Below are 21,905 nucleotides of genomic sequence, written 5' to 3'. Positions count from 1 at the left end.
ATAATCCATTTCAAAGGCAAAAGCATCATGAATGTATTTCCAACAAATTGAAGTCGCCAAACCTGTGATCTGAAATACGCACGACATACACCTTTTTCGCTTCATTATGGGACCATATGGTACGTACGTATATCCATCTTAATATGCGACTTGTCTGTTATGACAATATAGTAGTATGATAAACACACCGCATGATCCATCAAAAACCCCAATGCCTCTCTCTCCCCTTATCATCTCAAACTGATCAAGCAAGCGCTGAGCTTTGTAAATGGCAGAAGCCCCACGCCCATTTACTCTTTTTCTTTTGTTTTTTTTTTCCTTTTTTCAAGAAAAGAAGGGAAATGCGTGTAGTATGATATAGTGATGTGGTTGGGCCTCAGAAATGTCGCTCTCACACGTCAGCTATGCTTCCAACGAGGGTTTCCAGACTTGGATTGGACCAGTCGGTTTGAAACTAACCAACCTGAGAACTGATGAAATCAGATTTGAAAGTACCGAAAAAAAAAGAAAAGAAATCAGCCTGGAAATTGCTAAATTTGATTAAAGAAAACTATGGTAAAACCGGTTATACTCTTCCAGTCTTTAATATAAAATTCATTTAACTAATTTGATTAGATTAAGGAAGTTAGATAAGTTAGTTAATTTTAAGAAAAATAACACATTTTTCCTAAAACACCATAATTATTTTTCTTAATACCCTATCTCCCTCTTCTACTTGATTATGATTGAGAGAGTATCTATCGGGGTAATTTAGAGAAAAATGATAAATATGAGAAATGAGTCTTATATTTAGGACCAAAACCAACTCAAGAATTAGGTCTTATATTAAGGACCGGAGGAGTATTATTCTTTTATTTTCTAAATTTCTAAATTATAATCCATTATTCCAAAATTGTAATATACATACATGTCTGTATCTAATAAGCATCGAGAAATGAAGAAAAATGAACAGACATGTAAGAAACTTTATAAAATGTGTATGTATATATTCAACAAGTTATAAATTATAAATTATGAAGAATATATGTTTTGGACGAAAATAATGGAATAATGATAGATAATTAGATATTACCTGTGAATACCCAATTTTATCCGGGCCCCACAAAATTATTAAATGTAATTGAAATTAAAGAAAAGGAAAAAAAAAAGAATCATAAAAGATTGATATCCTCCTTGATTCTTTCTTGGACGCTAAGTCTGAGAAGTCCACTATATGACAAATAAAAAAAAATCCCTCTTACAATAAATGGCAATAAAATAAGAGATAAGAATTAAAAGCCAATTTAGAAAATGTGAGGTGGACACATTAAGGAGGGAAATAAAAAAAATCAGAAAATAAAAGTAAAGATTTCTCATTTAAGATGATTAGCTCCTCAATTTAGAAACATATTTTGGGGTTATGATATAAAAAAAATAAAAAAACAGAAATTAAAATGAGAAATCATAATTTGATGATGATTTGATGCTCAAATAGGAAGTTACATTAGGAGAAAAAATAAAAAACGAAAATTAAGATAAAAAAATCATAATTTGATGATGATTTGGTACTTAAATAGGAAGTTATATTATAAATCATAATTAAGAAAATTAAAAAAATGGAAATTGGAAAAAAAATTGGAAAAACCCTATGTAGAGCTTATAAATAGGAGAGTAAGTGTTAGAGAAACTGATTCAGAATTTCCCAGTGAAGAAAAGAGGTAAGGTAGAGAGCTTTTCTATCATCTTATTTCATTGCAATAAGTTGTTTTGGGGAAAGAGAGTGAAGGCCCAACTAGAGAAAAATCCTTTTTTTTTTCATCTTCTTCCTTTTTTTACCCAAGAAAAACCTACGCTCTTGTGATTTTTGTCACATTTATAAGTTGGAGCAGTGATGGCTAGAGGGTTGAATCCAATATGATTTTAGTTAATTCTCACTACTCCCCTTTCTTTTTGATTTATTCGAAATATGCCTCTATCTATTTATCCCCCACATATACTCATTTTGATATTCACTTCCTTCCTTTTTTTAATTTTCATTTTATTTCATTTATTCTATTTTTGGTTCATGCTTTTTTGCCAATATGTGTATATAGTTTTTATTTATTGGCTTATTATACAATGCATTTTTTTTTATATAGCCAATTGATAAGTGGAGCATCAAATGTGAATTTTCATTCCCATCTATTATGCTTAACTTGAATGTCATGTTGGCTTATTTTTTGGTGTTCTTTCTTTTTGTTTTCAAAAGTGCTTCTCTTTTTAAAATCTTTACTGTGTGAGGTTTTTTTAGAACCTCTTATGGGAGTCTTCACAGGAATACCAATGTGGTTGTGTAAATTTTCTTTTTGAAATAAAAAGAAAGAAAATAAGTTTGGCACCATCTTTATAAATAAATAATAGAATAGAATTTTTTTAAAAAATATGTACAAGTAATCTCAAAATGTTTTTTTAAAGCTGTGTGAGGTTTTTAGAACTTCTATAAGCTCGAACGATTATTCTCCCGTGTGAGGTTATGGGAACCTTCATAGGGAGGGTAATCCAAAATTTCTTTTTAAAAAATATACTTTGTAAATAAAAAAGGGCTTGTTTTCATATATTAAAAAATACAAACCCACCAAAAATACTTTTTTTAATTGAATAAATATTTTCCAAAAGATACCAATGAAGTGACACACATTGTTACCCCTGAACTATGTGGGCTTTGGTCCTTCTAAAGGGTACGTAGGCCTCGGGTTTTTATCCCAGGTCAAGTCCAACCTTATAAATAATTTTTGTTTTTTGTAAATAAATTTTTTTTCTTTGTTTCTATCTTTTTCTTTAGGGTAATTAAAACATGATTAAAAAGGCTATATTAATTTTGAATAGTTGATTTAGGGTAACCATTCTCTTGAACGGGTGTTGTGGGGTGCCTAACAACTTCCCTACACACAATCGACTACTGAACTCTATTCGATTTTTGCAGACTACACTTTTTTAGGTTCCCATAATTAACCTTTTAAAAATTTTGGTGGCGACTCATCTTCCTTTCCTTTTATGGGATGACCAGGATTTCAGGCGTAACATTACCTTTTCATTGCATATTATTTTGTTTAGGATTTACATATTCAATTTTATTGTATATATAATTATTCCTTCTCATTTTAAGAATACATTATTTAAAATATATCAATTTGTTCATGATGGGTTGTATCACAATTCATCCAATTACCCTTTTTTAGGCTTTTGCGGGAACAATTCATCCAATTATCAAATCATCAAACCATAATGAATTAGCCTCTCGTGTAACTTTTTTAAAACTTGGATTCCGACAGTGATAAATAAGATTCCACTTTTCGTAAGGTGTCACCAGACAGTGTCAAAGAAGCAGAGACTCATGGGCTATAAAGGGGTGACGAATGGAGGAGGGTGTATGGAGTAAGAAGAACTCTTTCCTAAAGAAGAGGATATCTTCCGGAAGATGCCAGAACCAAGCGAAGAAATCAAAAGACTCATGTGAATATACTTGGTAGTGCTTATTTCACAGGAAGAATACAATGAATGGTGCAAACCATGGAACCATTCAATTATCATCATGGTCTTGGGGAAGAAGTTTAACCTTCATATGCTGAAAGCCAACCTAGCCAGAACATGGGGTCTGAATGAGTTTAATCTTATTGATATGCCAACTAATTACTTTATTGTAAAGTTTACTAATGAGAAGCAATGGTGACAATATTATAGGAAAGTCCTATATGAAGGACCACAGGTAATAGCCCAACATTGTGTGCTGGTTCAGAGATGGACATTGTATTTTGACCCGTTCAATATTCCTCTTCGCAGAATTGTGACATGGGTTCGCATACCACAGATTTTGATCTTATGTTACAACAGCCACTTCATCGCTAGGCTAGGAGAACGAACTAGATGACCACTAAGGGTGGATATGAACACTTTGGTCAATAAAACGACAAAGGATGCAAAAGTAGAACGAGGTAGATATGCCTGGATTTGTGTGGAGCTCGACTTGCAGAAGAAACTTATGCCAAGAATAATTGCCTTTGATCAGATCTTCAATACAGAGTACAAGGGACTAAGCCTCATTTGCTTTGAATGTGGATGCTATGGCCATTGGAGAGAAGTGTGGCCTTGGAAACACTGTGACACACTGAGCTAGAAGCCCTTTGATACTGGCAACTAGCAACCATATATGCCAGAAAAGTCCCCAGCACAAGTGAAGTCAGAAACCAAGAAAATTAAGGTCATTTTTGTGTGTGGTTATTTTCACCCTCACCAACTACACTCGCTTTTCTGTAGTGGCAACTTCTTTCAAGTGGAGTGGGAAAGGTCCCTGGGGAAATGGAGGGCATCCCTGGCAATATTCGGAAGAGCTTATGGTGGACAATCAACAACCAGGAAAGAGATGAATCAGTATTACTGTTTATTGGCTATTCTGTTTTATAATCCAATAGGTAGTATGGCCGGTCAAGAGATTTTATTTTCCCATATACATTAATCTTGTGAATAATTTTCTATTAATGTAGCATGTGTACTGGATACTATATGCATGGTAACACTTGTTGGGGTTTGTGTCAACTAGTTATGACGGGCGTACCTTGCGTTCGTTATTCATTCTCTTGGATCTAGACATCCATGTTCATAGGTTGTGAGATGGCACCCTTCAATGCCTGCAGCTCTCCTGTTGTGGGATAGCTTAACAACAAAAAACCTGATTGAAATAATGATGAAAATCTCTTATAAGCACGTTTCATATAAGTTGAGATAAAATTTTTTTCATATACTTGTTTCGTATTGTGTAAATCATGATTAAAAAGTTACTTATAAGCTGTTCTAAACAGACCCAAAATCTGTTTAATGGGTGGCTTCTTAGATTAACCTGTAAGTAAAAAATAACCTGCTTTTTTTCTCTCTTCTAATGCGATTGAGTTTGAGCAGTATTACCTGCAATCTTAAGAGAGCCAGGTATTAAACTTGAAGAAAATTAATTTGAAAAGAAAAATTAGGTTAAAAGAATTAAATTGGACATTAGTGTATCATATAATTGCTATGTAATTTATTTTTCCCTTATTTTACTAACGCAGTTTCAATTTTTTGTACTTCTATCTTCTAGTAACTCTAATTATTTTTTAAAAAATATGCATAAATTAAATATTTGATTCTAAAATTTTTGTTTACATCTTTAAAATGAAAAAATGAATAAAATTCAAAATGAATTTTATAAATAATAAAATAAATTTGTTATAATAATTTTGATGTGAACAATACTTTATAAATTTAATAAATATATTTATATTATATACTCCCCATTTTCTGACCATAATTCATTGGCAAAAAAAAAAAAAAATGTAAACAGAAACACATTAACAAAACAAAAAACTTCGGTCAAGACAAACAGAACGAGCTTCCTTTTTCTGTTCGTCACTCGATTTGTGAGAATTGTGATGGGTAGGAGGTTAAATCATTGAGCAAGGATCACGGAAAATATTCGCTGTATTGATTGATTCCATCCTTTCTTCCTTTCGTTGGGATGAGTCCACGCTGGGAGAGGCAGGTGAAATTTTCGCTTCCTACATGCTGAGGTTTGTGTTCTCCGCTACTGCCTGTGTTCTCTGAAGGTTGCTTAGGCTGCGAAATTCGTATTCGTATTCTTGGTTGGGTTTCGGATTCCTAGGACGGTGTTGGATTATGTATGAGTGTTTTATTTTTATGCTCTTGATGGAAATTAGAAACGATTTGGGCTATAACTGATATTTGGGTATTTAGTCAAAGCTATTCCTATGAACATCGCACTTCGTGAGGCATGCCATTGCGTGTGAGGAGATGTACATATGTTCGTTCGTTCCTTTTGAAAATAAGGCGAATGTTGTCTTTTTTGCTGGAAATTTGATTTTTTCGTTTCACGAACGCTCCAAAGTTGTGGTTGCGACTAAATTTATTTATTTACTTTTAAAATCTATATTGCACTAGATTTTGGACGTTGAACCATAATTTTGCTGTAAAATGGTGGGAATCTACGGGCGCTTGTTCATGCTGCTTTTAAATTTAATATGTTGTTGAAACTTACACCGTTGTTTTCCTATAAGATACATGAAGGATTTCATAAAAGAGTATTTTGTAAAACGGGTTGGTAGCTTTTGGAATTGTTCACTGCACTGCATACGCTTTCTTAAACGGAAAGAAAAATGATCAACATACACCACACGGATATTGCATATGATCTCATATGTGCGAACTAAAAGTAGAAGGATTTGAATTAAATGACCCAGTATAAAAAAAAAAAAGAAGGTGCTTTTGGGACAATCAATTTGGAGGTTATAAGGTTTTGACACACCTTATATTGCGTCTCCACTTCTTAGGATCCAGTTCTCTGAACCCATCTTTTTCCTTCTCCCCTCTTGGGGCATATCTTGATTTTTAAGTGAGTTTTGCATTTGCATGTTTAATAAACGTCATGATCATTGATCTCTGGACAGCCAGTTGCATGATCTGCAAAATGGGTCCTGACATAGAGCTGAAGGGGAAGGTGGAATCTGCCCCAGAAGTTCACTTTAGTAAAGAGATTTTTCCTGCCCCTACATTTTCGGAACGCAAAGATTTTCAACCTACGATTAGTAAGTGCAGTGCTTGTGCCAACGAAGCATTGCCAATTGAAAAATCTCCTTTGTCTAACGGAAATGAGGACGTGGAAGTTAACATAACTGGTTCCTCAAATTCTGGGAAGACATTGGTTGTTGAAGTTGCCTGTGAGGATGCCACAGAGTATTCTAGTTCTTTTGGTGATACGTTATCTGGCACAGAGATTGAGAATTGTTCAGCATTCAGTGATGTTGAAGTCCAATCACAGATACATTCTGGGAATGCATCCTCACCAATGCATGATGATTGTTTTGAACCATTTCGAATAAGGTATAATTTAAGTTTTACTGTTTCATGCACCTGCTCTGTGTCTTTTGATTCTTGTTCTTTTCTGTGTGAAGCAAAATAACAAAGCTGGGAAAAAGAAACGAAGTAAAAATGAACATATTGTCCCGTTCTTTTATTTGTATCCTGTACATTGGCACATTATTTTTGCTGTACTGGTTGTTGGGTGTTTGATTAGAAGATCAATAACTGATATGTTTTACCCTATTGACTGTGTAGGAAGAAAAAACTGACTAATCATTGGAGGAGGTTTATACATCCTCTAATGTGGCGTTGTAGGTGGATAGAATTGCAGCTGAATCAACTTCAGTCTCAAGCGCTTAAATACGATGAAGAACTTGCAATATATGATCATAGAAAGCAGCATGAATTTGCAAACCTTACACTGGATGGTTTTGGTACCAAGTCAGTACCTTATACGGGTTCAATTGGTAGGAATAAAGTGATGAAGAGGAAAAAACGAAAGAGAGTTGAAGCAGAATGTGATTTGCTATCGGACATGTCTAACCATAGCCTATTCTCCTACTATGGTATGAATGTTCTTTATTTAATCCTAATGCATGTTACTTCTGTGATCTTATGATTTGATTTGTCTTGTTTCCCAGAAAATAAAAACTTGGCTGATGTTGTCCATTTGAAAGATGCACCTGATGTTGCTACAGGTAAATCTGCACTTGTAAATACGAGATCATTTTTGTTGCTTGTTCAATAATTTATCCAAATTTAGGATTGTGAAACCAAAGAAACTAAGAAAGTTCGATTTATTTAATACACAGTTTTTACTCTTCAACATTATGTATTTTCTAAGAAGATTGATAATGTGTTTTCATCATATGTTTCCATGAGTTTCAAACCCTACAATGTTATTCATTTGCATCTAACATTACATCCTTTCTCATTAAGGTAATGCTGTTAATGCTGAGGAGTTCAGGTGGAATGATATTTTGTCATCTCTTGAATCTAAAGATAGTGATAAATCCTTGAAGGACATTATTTTAAAGATTGAAGCAGTGCATGAACAAGTTCACAGATTGAAAACTCGGATTGACGTGGTGATTAATGAAAATCCAGTGAAGTTCACTTCTGTTAATAAGTTGAGTATGCATGAGCCATCTGATGGGTTGAATCATTTTGAAAGACATTCTACTTCTCCAGCAGGTGCTAGAAGTAAACACGCATTTCCTGCTAGATCTGTTAAAACTGAGTTTAATATGGGAGATCTGCTAATGCCTGGAAATGAAGTATCAAGTTGCGTAGAGATGTCTCCTCTTATTGAGACCACCTGTAAGCCTCAGCATGAGGTTCTGTGGGAAGATGTAAGTATATACTGCGAAGGTGATATCAAAATTTTCCCTGTCTTTTGCTTGTCAGTATTCTTGATGATTTTTACCTAGTATTTTGGGTAGCGTCTGACCTTGGAATCCCTTGGAATAACAAGTTTTCTACTGCATGCACTGTGCTCTTGTAAGTGCCATTTATACGATTTTATGTAAATGCCATTCTCCATTCTTCTTTCCTCCTTTAAGCATACTCCCGAACAATGATATTTTTTGCCCTCCATTAGCCCTTATTTACAAGTACTGGAAGGGAGATTATATTTTTGGTAAAACATCATGATGTGGCAGGAAATGAATGATTGGAATTTTGGAGTACTGTAGTTGCTGTGGACAGTGTGTATGGGGTCGATGGATTTCAGAGTTCCTTACTTCCTTAATAAGTATATTATTCCTTATACTCATGCTTCTTGGAAGCCCTTTCTGCTTTGTTTTTGTAATCCACATTCCATGTTTCCTGTCGTAGGATAGGATTCCTGTTAGCGCACTTGTGATGCTAAATGCTTTTGTGTGTGGCTTTTCTTTTCTGATACAGTTATGATTTGAAATTGTTTATTCAGTGACAACAATTTTTATGTTCCGATCAACAAACTGACCTGGTTGTTTATTGTAATGATAGTTGCGTTGAAGTATTTACTTGTTTATAATTGAAGCTTCACTCCAAAGTCCTCTTCTTATTATCTACAGACGAAGGATGGAGTTCTAATTCAAAACCATGTAGCTAAGGAAGAGCTGCAACGTTTTGAAAATGTTAGAAATGAGCTTGTGAAAACAACGGATGAGTCGTTTGAAGAGCGGAAATCCATTTCCCCAGTTCGTGTTTTAGAGCCAGAGTCGGCTACTGAGATTGCTGCAAACAATTTGCAGCCTGCTGTTCAAGCATGTTCTACTTTGAAGTCAAATCCTTCGAAGAACCAAAGGAGGAGACGGCGGAAATCGCGCTGAAAGGGGTGGTTCGGGTGCATCTGATTACAGCTAAATTATAGCAGAACAGTAGTTTTGGGTGGGAAATTTTTCCATCTTCTATTATCATCTTATGTAAATGCTAGTTAATATTGCGTTTTCTTGCTCTCGCATCAAGATTGGAGTTTATTTGTATATGATGTGAATATGAGAGTATACTATTTTTTGAAGGAAGCTTAGGGCATCTTATTCGATGGATCTCAATAAAATTATTAGGGAAAATTAATTTTTTGGTCCCTATAGTTTTTACTCATTTGTAACTCAGTCCCTATATTTTGACTCGGTGCAACTTAGTCCCTATAATTTTGACTCAGTTGTAACTCAGTCCTTGAAATTTGACTCATTGTAACTCAGTCCCTATAGTTTTGTATATTTTATAATTTAATCCTTGTGTTTTTGAAAAATAAAATTATATATCTAATAAAAGGAAGGACTAAATTATAAAATGGTTAAAACTATAGGGACTGAGTTGCAGTGAGTCAAATTTCAAGGATTGAGTTACAACCAAGTCAAAACTAGAGGGACTGAGTTGCACCGAGTCAAAGTATAGGGACTAAGTTACAAATGAGTGAAAACTATAGAGACCAAAAGATTAATTTTCCCAAATTATTATTTACCTTGCATGTTTGGAGGATATTTCAAATGTGATTATTTTGCTTTTGCCCCGAGATTGTTGCAATTATCAGTTGATGCTATATCTTTACCTCTTATGTTGGGAATTTGAGAAACTTTTTTATTTCATTAATCTGTTGCTCCGCCGCGCAAAATTCCAAGACAGATACGAAAACTATCATTCCCTTCCCCAGTCCCCTTTTATTATTGTAACCTGCCTCCCCGACTTCTCTAATAATTAGGCGAAGTGTCCTGTCGTAATGCGGAGCCTCTAGTGCCACTCCAGCCATCAATTCTACAACGGCCCCACCATTTTGGGCTCGGTCGGACTTCGTATTTGGAGACGCCTCCTCCGTCGAGGACCATCTGATCTGATGGTGGAGTGAATTATTTTGAAAGATACCCATCCTGCTGATGAGCCCGAGCACGATGAAAGTTTGGTGATATCAACTTTTTCCTCTTTTAATTGTGAATATTCTTGAATGAAAAGTAGTTCACACACATATTTAGCTCCTGGTTATTCTCATTTGTTCGTCAGTGTTCTCAATTACACTTGATGGATGGTCTTTTAGTTTGATCTCTTTTCATCCAAGTCCTGCAAAGTTAATGTTTAAATTGATTCCTATTGCGGTACTGTATTATTTCGCTGATGCTAGTTTGAATACAAGGATTCAATCAAATTATTACTGGCAATCCAATCCATGCTTATTGGGAAACAGCACCTAGGAAACGCATATAGACCAATGAAATTGAAACTTGGGACATGACATAGTTTGATTGATTGATTTAGGAAGAATGCTTCAAAGTAGTGGAGAGCTTGCATCCCACAAGAGCCAAGAGAGTAGCAGAAGGAACGAAGACAAGGTCAGGCACTACTTTCATGATTTTAAGTTGAGGCAGAGACTCTCCGGCTCTCTTTGCCGCCATGGCTGCTGGCGGAGCTGCCAGTCCTGTCAGAATCATTAACTTGTCTACGCTCCTCATGTTCACCTTATCCCCCATGAACTCCTCCAACTTTTTTCTCTTCCCCTCCTCGTTTGCTTGTTCCCAATCTTCGTATAATTTCTGTTCCCTTCAAACATGTCACAAATTAAAAACACTCTTTTTATTTTAAACATTCCCTGATTTTTATTAGAACTACAACCATCCTCTTTGTTTTCTCAATTACTTGAAATATGACAAATATTTTTGCTAAATGCATATTTTGTTTCTCTGTTCCATATTTCAAAAGCAGTAGACAATTTTTTTGCATTTTCTCAACCTTCTCTCTACGCCGTGCACAAAACAACATCCACATTTTGGCCAAATATGAGAAAATGCATACAACATTGCAGCAGGCGTTCAAAATTTGTTTTATACGATGTTATCTATTCTAAAAACTAAATTTTCGACTAACTTTGAACAACAGATATGTGTGGATATTGAAGTATGGATTTTAGATGAAAAACCCAATGATAAGGCAAAATCAGATCGTGTTGGAACGAAAACCAAATGAGAGGGTAAAATTAGCTTTCTACGGAAAAAAAATTAAATTAAAATATTTATCTAATCAGAAAAATTAACGAACCAAACTTTTAAAACCTTGCGAGCAAAATTTTTTAACCTAAAACTTTTTGAAGCAAAGCAAATCTTAAACTGACCTCGATTTCTTCGCGTTTTGGTACATCATAATGCCTGCCTGGGACAACAGTATTAATAGTGCTGCATAAAATTTACAAGTTAATTATGAAATATTTATCCAGTTTATATAATGGTTTTAAAATATTTGAATCTTTTTACAACAAAAGGTTATTTTAAAATGAGTTTATGCTTGAATAACAAGATTTTATTTATATCTTTTATAATGGAAGAATTGAAAAATTAGTGATTGACATGAAGCTTGGGGCGATCTGAGAGAAACAGAATGAAACACTTTGAAGGATATGGCAAAATGGTAAAATAGAGCGTACGTGATGATCTCAAGAAACGCCATGTGGAAATCATCGAAGTCTTTGATCTCTCTCTCCTTAATGAATCGATCATAGAGCTTATTATACAGAAAGCTCTTCCCCTGGGTAACTGAGACTGCACAGATTTGCAAAATATTAATGATCAGAGAGAGATTTTTGTCTAAACATGCATGAAAGCAAGAGAGATATTAATTGGGTGGGACTGTATCAGCATTATATAGATATATACGATATTATACTGAACCTTTGCCGCTCATGATACCGGCGACCGCTCCCATAATTTGATGTTCTGAGTTTTGCAAGCTCTGAAGCACAATAAGATGCCCTATCAGATCAATCGACTTTACACACACAGACACACACACATATATATAAATCCAAGGGCACAAGTTTAATTTAACAAGAAAATACGTAGGGCATCTCTCTGTTACGTTGGTTGAGACGTGGAAGCAAGGAATTCTTTCTCAGGCTTCAAATAATATCATCTGCTTTTCCTGATTCTAAAGTCCGATTCCGTGCTTGTAACATGCACAAAGGGAGGCATATATTGACATCGAGTATTTGCAAATATTCCAGCTTCAAACCACTTGCGTTGGTCATTCCATTCTCAAAACCATACTAATATATATGTACCATCTTTCCAAATAATAATCTCTACCAAATTTCAATTACGGAGCCAAAAACAAGCTCATCAGGATTGATTTAGCTTTCTACTCACAAATAAATCGGGTTACCGTAGAATCAACCTATAATTAAATAAAAATCAAGTACAAGCCGGCTCGTTTTCACCTCCACAGTGGATCCTTACTCATAATGTTCTATGAACAGTATGAGGAGTGGCTCCATTTTGGGTTGCGTGTATTTTTAATTTTGTGTAAAGATGAGAGTTTCCAAGATTGAAAGTTCCCTCCATCTCAATTCTCTCTCTCTCTTTTATTTCAAAATTTGCAAGATTTCTTTCTCATCCTTTTCTGGCTTCCTTCCCACGTTATATCCAATGTTTTAAAGTATAATAATTATAAAAAATAATATTAGAAATATATATGATGATATAAATATAAGTAAATACTATTCAGGTCATAATTATAATAGTTAGTTGACTAATTTGAGGAGATTAAGAAAAGAAGTTAAATTAGTTATTTGCAATAAATATGTGTTGTCTTTCCTAAAATATCTTTACTAATTAAGTGTATTGGCTATAACTATCATTGTTAAGAGGACTAGCTTGGGAAAAAAAGTATAAATATGAGAGACAAAGTGGATTGGGATATTATATTTAGGATCAAAATAAAAGTCAAACAAGATCTTATATTAAAGACCAGAGGTAATATAAAATTACTAGATATATATTTAAAGTTGGCATTAATATTAACAGTTTTAAATTAAAAATTAATACATGCAGAAATTACTTGAATTTTAATATAATTAAAAATTAATATTTAAATCTTGTAATGTTTATAATAATTTTTATCTTTAAAAATATAAAAAATATTATGATAGAAATATTTTTTGACGTAGTAATATAAATATTTTAAAAAATATTAGAAATATACATGATGATATAAATATAAGAAGCAAATATAAAATTACTAGATATATATATTTAAAGTTGGAATTTCCCTTTTTTTTTGGGTGAGCCTCAAATTTTTTGGTTACAGATCCTTTGTTAATTATTCCTCCTGTCTTAAATATAAAACTTTTTTTTTTAGTGTAAATAGTTTTATGAAAGGAACATTACTTTGAATCGAGAGTTAATTATCCCCTTCCCCCAATCGCACAAGAAATTAGTGGTGCTTTATCTTTTTCTACTTCAGCCTTCACATCAAGTGGAGCGTCAGATAAGCATGTGGCAGCCTCACGTTTGCACTCTCGTCAATTACAAATTAATAATGAAGGGTGGACGATCATTTTGTATAAACAGAAGCACAATAGAGCCATTTTTTTTTTCATCTTTTTTTTTTTGAATAAAAGGGAAGATATCTATTCATAAAAAAAAACACTGTACAGGAGAAAGATTTTACAGGAAAATTCTAAGAACAGAAGAATTCTTTACAGCGTGGCCAACTTTAATTCTAATGTTAGCAAATATACTTTCTATCGTGTAAGTCTTAGAGGTAAAAATGTAATGGTTCCTGACTTCTCATAATTTCCAGTAAGTTATACAAAGCCCAATCTTCCAAGAAATATCCAGACTTGAGTCACCTAATTTTTTATTGAGCCAAGGCATCATATCATTCCTGACATGTCTTGTGGAAGGACTTTCTTCCAAACTGAGGATGCTAGGATGCTAACGAGCAATTCTTAAAGACATGATTAATATCTTTTATTGATAATATCATTATAATTCAAGAAACTGTTCACTCCATGAGAAAAAAGTGAGGTAAAGAAAAATGGATGGCCATAAAAATAGATCTTGAAAAAGCTTTTGACAGGTTAAGATGGGATTTCAATATTTCATTGAGGACACACTACAGGATGTTGGTTTGCCTGGGAAAAAAAGAACTGATAACTTCTTCTTCTTATTTCAATGCTTTCATGTCACAATCTATTGGATTCATGGTTATGACTTCCAGTTCGAAAGGCGACTTACTGAAAATTTGCTTTATAAGAAAGGAGAGAGTAATTGATTTTCGGATATAAATGTACTGTCGCGCTAAAGAAACTAATTGTTTAAAAATTACAATCTTTAATATTAAATGAAAGACTAAAAATTCATTTGATAAATGAGCTACATTTTATGAAAATAATATAAATATAGTAAATAGCTATATGGGGGCACGCGCACACGCCTAAGAATGAACTAAGATGATTGATAAAAAGGAAAAAGATAATAAAATATCTTAAAAATTATTAAGAGATGACTTAGTATGGATAAATTTCAAAATGGTCCTAATACTATTTTAGAATTTTCAAATTTTGCAAAATTACATAAATACTCTCCACTTTTTTTTTCCTTTTTAAATTTTACCACCTTTGTACCATTTACTAGTTTCTAGCCACCGGAACTCCGGCATCAGTGACCTCGCTGGTGGCCTATCGCTGAAGCTCCAATGACTGATTATTAAAGCTCCGATGACTACTTTTTCTTATATATTAACTATTTATTTTTAGTTATTGACTACATTTTTTTGAGAACTTTGATAATTATTCTTGTTTAGTTTTTAACTATTCTAATATTGTGTTTGACTACTTTTATTTTTAAAAATTTAGTGACTACTCTTATTTAACTATTGATTATTCTATTTTCACCATTGACTAATTTTATTTTAAAAATTAAAAAATAGATTAAGTGTTGTAGATCTAGTGAATATTTTGTTTAATTATTTATTACTTTTGTGTAGTTAATAGTTATAAAAAAGTGGTCATCAAAACTTTGAAAACAAAAATATTTAATAATTTAATTAGAGTAATCAATAACTATGTAAAAATACTGATAAGGAGTAAGGGTAATATTGTCATAATAGCCATACATCCACTTATCTTAAGGGTGTTGGAGAGAAGATGCGGAAGGTGCTCATTGCTTAGTTTTTCTACATCTTTCTGAGTTGTTCTTTGCTTCCGTCATGGTAATTCTTTTCTGTTTCTCGTTAAATATTATTAACATGCGGCAAGGATTTTTATCAGGGCCGTGGATGTACTAAGCTGTCCATTCATGAATTATTCTGGTCCCTTGTTTCTTTTTGAAGAATTAGCATAGAGCTTCATCCGTCTATCAAGTGAATAAATTTGACGTGTTAAGCTTTTCTTCTTGCCTAAAGAATCTTAAGCGGGTTTACTTGAACTAGAATTTGATGCTTGACTTCCCATAATAAAGTGATACGTATGCATATCCATCATATATGTGCAAATTATACTAAAATTTTATTAAGGGAATGGGTGAATTTTATATTAAAATAGTCATAAGGAGTGGAGAAGGTAACTGTCTTCCTGCTATCTTGCACATTGCTCCATACCTCCTTTACATGCTGTGACTTCTGCAAACATTAACTGTAGCAATAATAATGATCATCTCCGCTGCTTATCATTGTCATTATACTTTCTAACCCAATGCTGCACAGCTTTTCTTGGATTTCTTGCCGTTGAGTTATAGGACTGTGAGTGGTGATCACCTTTTCCTTCGTGCTTTGCTCGGTTCCTACTAGAACTAGGTCCACTTGAGTTCCTACTAGCATGATTTTCTGAGACAACTGCAGCTGCATCTTTCTCCTGCTGTTCAGTAGATTCTTCGGTATATTCATGGCCCGGATTTGCAACTTGTCGTGGAAGGAACATACCAGGCAATACGGCTATATCTCTTTTGGGTTCAATAATACCACTATTCTCTTCCTGTATTTTTAATATGGCCTCAAATTTCTCCCTCCTACTGATCTCATGCTCACAATGAAGTATACTGTCATCAACATCGGCTTCTTTTCTGTCCAAACTCTGAATTCAAACAGAAAAGAGGTAAACAATTCGAGAGTAATCCTATCAGATTGCCTATCAATTTGAGAGGAAGCAACAGAACTATGGCACGCAGCAACAAGAGCAACACTATCAGATTGCAAACAGGTTCCTAGATATGAGTCATTTCTGCTCACACCATATATTTATCATCTAAACTCAAGGCCATTGCAGACAAACAGTACAACAAACCAATTTTAAAATCTCATTTACATTCAATGTTTTTAGGGATGAGTCAAATTACTTACCAATTGGGAAACATGTGAGTCGATGAGGTCAACCACGTGCTCTAAGTCCTTGGCATAAAAAGGCATACGGCAGACTGGGCAGTTTCCAACATTCTTATCTTTTTTTTCATCTACATCTAACCAAATAGAACAGAAAATCCTGAGGGAGACTTTCATGCCGATGAGTAGTTCAATAAAACATTCCAAGAATTCTTCCACACAAGAGAAGTCGCTGAAAAAGGTCTAAAGCTTAAGAAGCTGCACATCAATAAGAAGGTTTTTGAAATAGTAGCCTTTGAAGTCTAAAAGCAGGAGAATAAACATCATGGATGTAAGATTACTACCCACAAGCTAAACAATCCCGATGAAAGTGTGAAGGAGCAGAACGTCAAGCCATTCTCTCCATGATTCTAGAGCTCTTTGAACTGACAACCCCACCGGTGAGGACATCTTGGCATTGAAAGTAGAAAGATGCCAACAACTCCAGTTCTTAAGAGTTTGATTACTTTCTCAATGATAGTCTCTAAAGTCAAACAAGGTCCATAGAATTTGTTGCCATGATCAGCCGAATGTCCAAACCGGGCAGATTCCTTGTGGCTCATATGACAACAACAACAAAAGACTAACACAGTTTTAATTAATTCCTGGAGTAGTTCAATTAATGTAAAGTGATGTCTTTCAATCTTCTCTCTCTCTCTCTCTCACAATCTGTGATGTCCTCAAGGATGTAGAGGGAAAAAAAGCCTAATACAAAGACTTTAATCAATACAGATTCTTTGATCCTGATTTCTGCATACAGGTAGCTCTTATGTTCAGTTGTTACACATAAATGCGAATTATTCAAATTCCCACAAAACACTTGCTATAAGTTCCCAATGTAGACTGCAGATTTCGTCACGCATCCAGTCATTGGAAGAACTAATTATAGTGAACAATAGTGAAGGCTAACAGTGAAGCTTATCGTTGACACTACAAAGAATTAAAACAGCCAAGAGATTCTGCATGGAGGAACTACAAGTCAAGGAATTATTGTATGTTACTATTGACAAAGACCCTAAAGTAGACCTATATGAAACTTGAATATGCCCCCTTGCTCTTATTGCAATTCAGATCATGGAAGTCAGAAAGAAATTGGAAATCACTGGTATTCAACAGGAACCAACCATCCCTCAAACAGAATTTTTGTCACAATGGCAATTCATTGCCCCTCCAAGCTTCCATTCATATTTGACACTTAACACATAAGAAGCAAGTTAATATTAGATCTATGTGTAGACTTAAGAAAAGCGCCAATAAGTTTTAAACCCAAGGGTCAGGTCGTGGCAGTTAAAGGATGAGAAATAAGAGATTTTGAAGAGAAGTTTTTAAGAGGAAGGGGTTTGAGAGTCACAAGAAAATGCTAATATCATGTGAAAGGAAATGGCTAACAAGGATCAGAAGGTTGCTAAAGCAATTTTGAGTCAAAAGGTCTTGGTCAGCAAGATAAGGAGACCAGGTGGCAGGATGAGAGCGTACAAGAGAAAGTTAAGAATAAGAGAGATTGTTTTAAAGCCATACACTTATGTAATAATGCCGAAAATAGGGAAAGGAAAAAAAAGAGACTAAGAAGGCAATGAGTGAGGCTCGTTTTAAAGTAATTGAGGAGTTTTATAAGGAGGTAGAGACCATCCGGGAAACAAGAGATTTACAAGATAGCAAAGAATAAGGAGAGAAAATTGAGAGGATTGGATCAAGTAATGATGGGGAGGAAGAGGTTCTAAAGGCTTGTTGTTTTAGACTTAACATAAAAATTACCTTTCTCTGTTTCTGTATGATGGGTAAAACATGCAGTTGCAGCAGCAGAATTGGAGGATTCTGTTTCTCTCAAACTCTGAAGCCAATTCCACCATCTAGCTATACATTCCCTGCCAATTATTAGAAAACATTGGAATAAAGTCAATATTCCAAAATCTAAAGTGTTGTTAGCTGTTAAATGCAATTCAATAAGTACAACGGGAAGAAACAATCAGCCCACCTGTGAAAGCAATGGAAACATGACATAAGCTTCATAAAAGGAGAGGATTTATTTTGCAGATCTTCTGGAACTAAAGGGTACAAACACAATGGACAGTCACCATCAGGATGATTCATAGCTGAGAGTTTCTCCACCGCTTCCTACAATCACATTTCACTCATCAATTGATATTGTGCTACAAACACTTTTTTTTTTAATTTTTTCTTCTTAACTAGAAGATGATGAAGATCAGATTCTGTGGGATCCAGACACAATTTATAGAGACTCATCATATCTTTAAAAATCTTATTGGACACATGCCTAATTATCCTCCTTTAGCAGGGTTAAAATGGTGTTTTTAAATCTGCATATAAGGCCAAAATCGTTGAATCAAAGTAGAGAACATAGTGAGGCAAAGAAGGATAATGCTTAAAATGTAAAAAAGGTAGTTATCTTGGCTATTTTTTTATTTTAGTAGCTTCATTAGTCTTCTATATCTATTGTAATTTTGGCAAAGCCCTTTGCACTCTCCTTTGTCTTATTCTCAGCCAAAAAACTACAGGTCCATTAACATCAAATTACAAATAAAGTAACTACCTTAGCTATTTTATTTTAGTAGTTTCACTGGTTTTCTTCGTCCTTTCTTGTGATTTTGACTCATAGGGTAACCTTGATTATCAATAAATACTCAAGCAATTCACCTCATAATACCATAGAAGTGAGAATTTGATAGCCCATGGGACTCAGTAATGATAAAGCATGTGCTCTACATACTTTGTACTAAAACTTAGGCTACATTTGGTTAGCATGACGGAAATGGAAAGGATTTTGTAGCACAAAATTTGATATATGCAATCTCTATTATATCCCTCTTATCACCACAGAATATTTTTTTTTGGTCATTTTTGTTCAGGGACATAAAATACATTTCCCATCTAAAAAGTCACTTTATCATTCCATTTCCTTTTTCTTTCCATTCCATTCTCAGAACCAAACGAGGCATTAATTTTAAGAAGCAGGGGGAGCAACAAGAATCAAACTCCTCAGTTCTGACCCTTTGATCACAGATAGTCTGATACTACATCAAGAACCAATTCAATTCAAAAGCTTAAGCTGTTAAGCGAACGCTCATGAATGGTTTCATTACAACTTCCAGAAACAGGAAAGTAGAATTCCTTTATACCATTGCATATTGATCTATAAGGCAACTTCCCAAATCAATGATAATGCTTAAAATTGATTTATGAAATTTTCCCCACACACACACACACACTAAAGAGATATGAACTAAGACAAACATCATTATAAAAGGCAAACTGGATAGCAATTCAACTGTTACCTCACAAAGAGCCACAAGCATTAGGCACGGGGAGAGCTCATGAGCTTTGTCTCGTATGTAATTCATTAGCTCTTTCTGCCTCTGTTCATCGAGACCCTTGCAGTCCACCAGATAAATACAAGGTGGCTCATTTGGATACTATGACGAGGAACACACAAAGTCATGTCACGAGTATATATAATCATGTGCATACTGATTGGAAGATTAAAAAATTCCTCGTTGCATAATGATTCCGAACTAAGCTAAGCAGAAAATAACCAAGAGAAGACAAATTATAGACTAAACAAAATCAAATTGCTTGAAATTATTCACATAGCCACATCAATCGGAAATTACTTTGAGGGAGTAAGAAATATCCAAAGCTACTGCTGAAATGCCTAGGCAATAAGCTGTCTAAATTCTGGTCACTTGCGTGCAAAAGCTGCAGCATACCTGTGGGCTAGCCTGTATCTTTATAATGGCCTCAACAAACTGCAAAAAGAATAACAAACATAATAATATTTAACACATATATTCGCTCCAGGACAAAGTTTATGTCTTGAGACGATACAATTCAAAAAAGGAAGACACTATTTTACTAATCTCCCAAGAAATACAACAGTCTACCAAGTTTGAGGTATCTGGACACATGGATTGTTATATAGTTACGGCTCTTAATGCAAAGCTAAGCTTTTTATCACATTAACTTCACAAAACGTGACCCCTACTGAAGCAAACATCTTTTCCAATCCGCTCGACAATATTATGAACATGTTTTCGAATCCTTAATGAGTTACCGAACAGAAGAAGAAGTAAGAGAAAAAGAATATATGCTACTTGTTCCGAGGAAACATCAGCGGTTCTGGGCTTCAGGAAGATATGGAGATGGGGAGGGAAGGAACCAATGACGACGCAATCACTGCCATAGACAGCTTCCACAGCTTCAACTTCCGCAAGTACTTCATCCGCAGCCATCACTAGATAGAGAGAAGCACAGGAATTAAGGATGCCCCTGTTAGCTTCAGTCCTGGTCTGATCAATTGAAGCTTCTGCTTCAGCTTCGAACGTTCCCCCTCTCCCTCATTTTTTTCTTTCCCAAAAAATCACCCAAAAAAAAAAAAAAAAAAAAAGAGAGGAAACATTACACAAAATTACACGTGCAGGTATAAGGCTCTAAGCCAAAAGCCTAAAAACTTGGTTATTGATAAATCATTAAGGGACGTTTGGAAGCACCTAAAAATGCTTCTAAAAGCACTTTTCTGTAAAACAAAATAAACTCATTCATATATTTATTCGTATACCGTAAAATTACTTTTGAAACTATGGTTAATTTCACCCAAATACCCCTAAATTTATTTGACTTATTGGTTATTTGTAAAATAAATTACAAATTTCTCAAATTTACTCGTAAATATTATAAATAGAGAATCAAATTTGAAAGTAAAAGATTTATAATCGACAAATTGTAATTTTAAATGTTACCTTATAAATTATCATAGTGTAGGGCATAAAAATTTTATTTGAACCCAAATTACATGCTTCTCTGATCCTATTTATAAGTCATGTTTAACATGTTTCGCATAGATAAAAAAAACTTGAACTTTATTAACTCTCAGTTAAAATTCAATAACTTTTTAACTTTATTCCTATTTAATATGCATAATGTTTTATGTAGATAAAGTCGACACAATAATAAATGAATGGTAAAATTATACATCCATAGAAAAAAATTCTCTCAATGCCCTATCAATAATACAAAAAATGTCTTCTCTCTCTATTTTATAAATAAGATTAGAGGAGTAATTGATAATTTTAATTTTACCAATTATCCTACAATATTAATAGGTTAAACTAAAAACAAGTATCACATATTATACATATTCTTGCGTAAATTCATAGTTTAGATTCACAGTTTGAGTTTGGGGTTTTTGGGTCCGAGATCCTAAGTAGGGGCATTGGGGTTTATGGGTTTAGAGGTTTACAGATTTAAGGGCTTCGGCTTTAGGGTTCAAGTGCTAGGGGTTTCAGGGCTCAAGGCTTTAGGGGTTTAGGATTTTGGACATGTAAGGGCTTCAAGGTTTAGGATTTAAGGGGAGTTAAGGCGTCTGGGGTCTTGGGGGTCACAGGTCTAGGGTCTAGGATATAAGGTATAGAGTAAAGGGTTTGGGG

At 34.2% G+C, this 21,905-nt stretch overlaps 3 protein-coding genes across 8 annotated transcripts; 1 reads left to right on the top strand and 2 right to left on the bottom strand.

Moving 5' to 3' along the window:
- Positions 1–5,385: 5,385 nt before the first annotated feature.
- On the top strand, positions 5,386–9,398 carry LOC114726636 (uncharacterized). 4 transcript variants are annotated; one of them, XR_003738519.1, is made up of 7 exons: positions 5,386–5,555; positions 6,454–6,882; positions 7,117–7,427; positions 7,503–7,559; positions 7,801–8,213; positions 8,523–8,614; positions 8,919–9,004. XR_003738519.1 is itself a non-coding variant. In XM_028913292.1 (6 exons), exons 2-6 carry the CDS (start codon positions 6,458–6,460, stop codon positions 9,174–9,176), a joined length of 1,464 nt encoding a protein of 487 aa, XP_028769125.1. In that variant the 5' UTR covers positions 5,386–5,527; positions 6,450–6,457; the 3' UTR covers positions 9,177–9,398. The 4 variants fall into 4 exon arrangements, 3 of the variants coding, with proteins under 3 accessions (XP_028769125.1, XP_028769122.1, XP_028769124.1); XM_028913292.1 differs by lacking the exon at positions 8,523–8,614 and having other exon boundaries at positions 5,386–5,527; positions 6,450–6,882; positions 8,919–9,398; XM_028913289.1 differs by lacking the exon at positions 8,523–8,614 and having other exon boundaries at positions 8,919–9,398.
- Positions 9,399–10,466: 1,068 nt separating this feature from the next.
- Positions 10,467–12,085, bottom strand: LOC114726642 (uncharacterized). Its single transcript, XM_028913305.1, has 4 exons — positions 12,000–12,085; positions 11,756–11,870; positions 11,447–11,507; positions 10,467–10,871 (listed from the first exon to the last, which is right to left on the bottom strand). The coding sequence occupies exons 1-4, from the start codon at positions 12,031–12,033 to the stop codon at positions 10,593–10,595; spliced, it is 489 nt and encodes a 162-aa protein (XP_028769138.1). The 5' UTR covers positions 12,034–12,085; the 3' UTR covers positions 10,467–10,592.
- A 3,515-nt stretch (positions 12,086–15,600) lies between these two features.
- On the bottom strand, positions 15,601–20,826 carry LOC114726647 (E3 ubiquitin-protein ligase RNF25). 3 transcript variants are annotated; one of them, XM_028913311.1, is made up of 7 exons: positions 20,574–20,826; positions 20,190–20,228; positions 19,758–19,895; positions 18,440–18,579; positions 18,220–18,329; positions 16,447–16,556; positions 15,601–16,180 (listed from the first exon to the last, which is right to left on the bottom strand). In XM_028913311.1, the coding sequence occupies exons 1-7, from the start codon at positions 20,709–20,711 to the stop codon at positions 15,761–15,763; spliced, it is 1,095 nt and encodes a 364-aa protein (XP_028769144.1). In that variant the 5' UTR covers positions 20,712–20,826; the 3' UTR covers positions 15,601–15,760. The 3 variants fall into 3 exon arrangements, with proteins under 3 accessions (XP_028769144.1, XP_028769143.1, XP_028769146.1); XM_028913310.1 differs by having other exon boundaries at positions 16,447–16,562; positions 20,574–20,825; XM_028913313.1 differs by lacking the exon at positions 20,190–20,228 and having other exon boundaries at positions 16,447–16,562; positions 20,574–20,825.
- Positions 20,827–21,905: the final 1,079 nt, after the last annotated feature.

The sequence above is a fragment of the Neltuma alba genome, unplaced genomic scaffold (assembly GCF_004799145.2).
Source record: "Neltuma alba isolate B1F8T4 unplaced genomic scaffold, ASM479914v2 tig00012396_pilon, whole genome shotgun sequence".
Lineage (NCBI taxonomy): Eukaryota > Viridiplantae > Streptophyta > Magnoliopsida > Fabales > Fabaceae > Neltuma > Neltuma alba.
The sequence above is the reverse complement of the archived record's forward strand: the minus strand, read 5'-3'. Positions and strand labels throughout refer to the sequence as shown.

Bases quoted from the DNA above. Each gene is read 5' to 3' on its own strand.
- LOC114726647 (XM_028913310.1), bottom strand. From the start codon at position 20,711: ATGGCTGCGGATGAAGTACTTGCGGAAGTTGAAGCTGTGGAAGCTGTC. The intron at 20,229-20,573 runs GTAGCATATATT...TTCTTTTTGCAG, and splicing joins CTGATGTTTCCTCGGAACAA to TTTGTTGAGGCCATTATAAA. The intron at 18,580-19,757 runs GTAACAGTTGAA...ATGTGATTGTAG, and splicing joins TGCTTGTGGCTCTTTGTGAG to GAAGCGGTGGAGAAACTCTC.
- LOC114726636 (XM_028913289.1), top strand. The intron at 6,883-7,116 runs GTATAATTTAAG...TTGACTGTGTAG, and splicing joins TTTGAACCATTTCGAATAAG to GAAGAAAAAACTGACTAATC. The intron at 7,560-7,800 runs GTAAATCTGCAC...TTTCTCATTAAG, and splicing joins TGCACCTGATGTTGCTACAG to GTAATGCTGTTAATGCTGAG.
- LOC114726642 (XM_028913305.1), bottom strand. From the start codon at position 12,033: ATGGGAGCGGTCGCCGGTATCATGAGCGGCAAAG. The intron at 11,508-11,755 runs GTACGCTCTATT...AATTTTATGCAG, and splicing joins GCGTTTCTTGAGATCATCAC to CACTATTAATACTGTTGTCC. The intron at 10,872-11,446 runs GTCAGTTTAAGA...TGAAGGGAACAG, and splicing joins CAAAACGCGAAGAAATCGAG to AAATTATACGAAGATTGGGA.